The 3,575-nt window shown below is 58.3% G+C and overlaps 1 protein-coding gene across 1 annotated transcript in view; it reads right to left on the bottom strand.

Moving 5' to 3' along the window:
- Positions 1–262: 262 nt before the first annotated feature.
- TBC1D10C (TBC1 domain family member 10C) overlaps positions 263–3,575 on the bottom strand; it is a 9,989-nt gene continuing 6,676 nt past the window's right edge. The window contains exons 7-10 of the mRNA XM_019556647.1: positions 3,081–3,146; positions 2,558–2,747; positions 2,009–2,163; positions 263–1,622 (exon numbers count right to left, since the gene is read on the bottom strand). Coding sequence (XP_019412192.1) covers positions 1,158–1,622; positions 2,009–2,163; positions 2,558–2,747; positions 3,081–3,146 — 876 coding nt within the window. The 3' untranslated portion in view covers positions 263–1,157. The remainder of the gene's footprint in view (positions 1,623–2,008; positions 2,164–2,557; positions 2,748–3,080; positions 3,147–3,575) is intronic.

The following is a 3,575-nucleotide window of genomic DNA, read 5'->3' as shown; positions in this document are numbered from 1 at the left end:
CAGCCACCAACCCAGGCCCTTGAGACTAGGGGGTCCCAACTGGAGAGGAACCCCTTCCTCTCCCATGATTTCTCTGCACAGAGGTGAAACCAGCCATTCCCTGCCCAGCCCAGCCCAGGGAAGGCTATGGCCTCATCACAGAGACAGCCACAGTGGAGATGTCCACCCTATGCTGATATATCCACCCAGCCCCCACCGGGGCTGAAGACTTTTCCTCCTTCCCTCCATACTTTCAGGAATGCACTCAGTTTAACACCTCCCATGGGCTTGCATCCTGGCACAAGCCTTTAATACCATGTACATAGAAAAAAAGACACCAAGAAGGGGGCCCAGCCCCACCTTGTCTGGTCATAGCCCCAAAGGCTGAGAGGAAGGGAGCCTTTCTTACTCTTTCAGCTTCCCATTGCTTGGCTCCAGGAAGGGATTAGTAAAAGGGTAGAGGCTGTGGCGGAGGCTGCTATGGTGATGAGGAGGCCTGTTCCTAGAGTTGGCATGGAAGTGACCCCTATGCTAATGGAGAAGAAATTCCTGCACCCCAGGAATGGCTTGAGTGTGCAAGTGTGTGCAGGGTGCCCCTGCCTTGGAACCACGTCGACCAGTGTGTCACAAGGCCCATGTGCAGGCAGGTCACATGGAATATACATGTTCTGGGCTCACTCATGTAAACATGGGCACAGGCTGAGGAGGATGATGGTGGATCAGTGAGGGCTCTAGGCTAGATCCTAAAGAGCCCCTCCCTACCCCTCGCTCTCCCCAGGGCATCCACTCAGCAGGAAAGGGCAGAGCCCATCTCAAATGACCAGCCTCCACCCACAGCATATCTTCTGCTTTCTTCCATCCAGAAATAGTTCTCCAGGCAGTGGGCAGAGTCTCTAGGCCAGGTCATGCTCCCTGTTGTTAAGAAACAGGTCTCCAGATAGGAGATGGAGTCTCTCAGCCAGCTCATCCCCCATCTCCCCTCCTATTTAAGCAGGGGATGGAGTGTCTTTGCCAGGTCACACCCCATCTTCTCCCATTCAGGTGGGGGTGAAGTCCCTCGGCCTGGCCCTGCCCTGCTCTCTGCCTCAGGTGAGGGTAGAGTCTCTTAACCAAACCAAGTCCCACCTCGTCCTGATGTGGCAGGGGGAAAATATCTTTCAGACCCCATCCCTTCCTGCTCAGAAGTAGGTTTCTAGATAGGGGGTGGATTTTCTCCTGGCATGGCTGGGCTCCTCTCCCTCCTCATGACCTTGCACTAGGCTGCTCGTGGGCCGCTGTCCCATGTGAAAGGTCTTGCCACGTGTGTCTGGCTTCTTCCTGCCTGGGGGCTTCTTCTTCCGCTCCTGCTTCTTGGCCTCCTGCTCCAGTTGGCGCTGCTCCTTCAGCCGCTCCTTCTCCAGGCAACGCTGCTCCCTGGGGGGTGGGTCCACCACTATCTCAGGGATGAGGAAGGGAGATCCAGTCTGCCCACCCTTCCCAGGGCACCGTGCCTCCTCCAGCTGCTGCTCATCAAAGATGGCCTTGGCATTGGGCAGGCGCTGCCCCAGGCGCTGGCCAAAGTTAGGCCAGTCCTTGCGCAGCTTCTTCAGCTTCACCTGACAATGACGCTCCAGGTCGCGGTGTGAGACAGCCATGTCATGGACCTACAGACAGGGCAGGAGGGGACCCAGAATTGGGGAGGGGGATTACTGCAGGCTTGGGTGCACTCAGAAAGTGACACCACAACTGGCTGCATGCAAAGAGAAGAAACAGCAGAGAGCCTGCCCTGCCCAGCCCCACCCTCCCCAGCAAAGTGTGCTCCTTCTCTGGGTTAGAGGCAGTGGACAATATTGAATCCAGGAATAAGTCGGGAGTGGGTGAGGGATGGCTCCCCCATTTTGGCTGTGCCTGCCAGAGCTTTGCATGAGCAATAAGCTCAGAGCTGCTAGGGAGCAGCCTGGCTGTTTCATACCCTGGCCACCATGGCCTGTCTCTCCCTGGGTGGCTGAATCTGGCCTCCCCTTTCCACCCTGCCTCACATCTGCCTCACCTCTGCCATAAATGCATCCTCCTGCAGCTGCTCTGGTGGGATGTTGCGCAGCTTCTCCAGGGTCTCCACCACCCCCACACAGTCCCGCAGCTTCTCGCCCGAGCCCAGTGCCAGACGCACCAGCACCAGCCCCACCCGGAACAGCACCTTCACCCCTGCAAGGAGACAGGTGCTGTCAAGGCCTGCCTCAGCAGTGCGGGAAACCAGGGGTGGAGGGGGGAGGGCAGGATGGAGCTCCAGCCAGGGAGACTCCTGCATGCCTCGAAGCAGCCAAGAAGGTTTAGGATGGCCTTGACATAGACAGACATGATCTCATGGCAGCCAAGAGGGAGACTGTGAGGAAAGCCATGAAGCAGGCATTGGCCCTCCTTGGGGAACAATGACACTGCCAGAACACCATGATCCCCCCCGGCCAAGGCAGCCAACCAGCCATGAATGCCCCAGTACCCCTGGGCATACGCCCCCCCCGGCATTGTCTGATAACCCTCACTGAGCCCTGGCCGCAGCTGCCCGGTTGGGAGTGCCCTGGGCAGGGACAGCCCTACCTACCCTCACTGAAGAAGGCATCCCAGATCCGCAGCACGGTGGGGAAGGGCAGGGTGCGGCAGAAGAGGCACAGGAACCACTCGGTAACAAAAAGCATTGGCCCCACGTTGTGCTTCTGCAGATGCTTGTAGGCCCTGTGGCACACGCGCCGCAACAGCGCCATGAAGACCTCACCATCCAGCAGCACCGCCTCCTACAGGGTGAGATGCAGCCTGTCAGACCCACTGTCTCTCCACAGGGTGCCACTTCTGCCCTCTCCATCCCAGCACCAGCTCACCTGGGGCTCAGTCCAACAGCCCTGCCCGCCCATAGGGTTCCTCACCCCAGATCACAGGACCACCTGCTGGGGAGGGCAGAGCTGAATAATACAGGCTCCGCCTCCTCCCTGATGTCACAGTGGCTTTGCTGGGGAGGGCGGGCTAGGTCCTACAGGCTCCACCCGTCCTCTGATTCCACTCTGCTGCGTCCCTTAAAGCGCCCCATCTGCCCCCCTTCCCTCCAGCCATGTCCCTGCTGTGTCTCTCACCATTTCAGGGCTGTAGTAGCCAGGCAGGTAGCGTTCACTGATCTGCACCAGGCACCAGAACGCTTGCTGAGAAAGAGAGTGGCATTAGTGCAGGGGGGTCCCCTGAGCACATGGGGAGGGGGTGCCACATGCAGGCTGCTGTATCGTGTGCAGTGGACTGGGGAGGGGCGGGGCAGTTGACAGGCCACCAGGGAAGGAGGGTAGTGGGAGTTGGCTCATGGGGAGGGCAGTGGTGGTGCTATCTGTGTGGGGAAGGGTCAGTGGGTAGGTAGCCCGTGGGAAGTGGGTTCCTAATAGGGTTAATGCCTCACAGATTTAATAGACTTCATTGACATTTGGGCTGGAAGGGACCTTGCAAGATCATCGGGTCCAGCCCCCTGCCCAAAGGGCAGGAAGTCAGCTGGGGTCAGAATACCCAAGCAAAATAATCATCCAAATGCCTCTCAAACATGTCCAGAGTAGTTGTTGCACCACTTCTGGGAGAGTCTATTCCAG

This window comes from Crocodylus porosus, unplaced genomic scaffold (assembly GCF_001723895.1).
Source record: "Crocodylus porosus isolate Cpor-Errol unplaced genomic scaffold, CroPor_comp1, whole genome shotgun sequence".
In the NCBI taxonomy this organism is placed as follows: domain Eukaryota; kingdom Metazoa; phylum Chordata; order Crocodylia; family Crocodylidae; genus Crocodylus; species Crocodylus porosus.
Note: the sequence above shows the minus strand (reverse complement) of the source record. Positions and strands in the feature narration are given on the sequence as shown.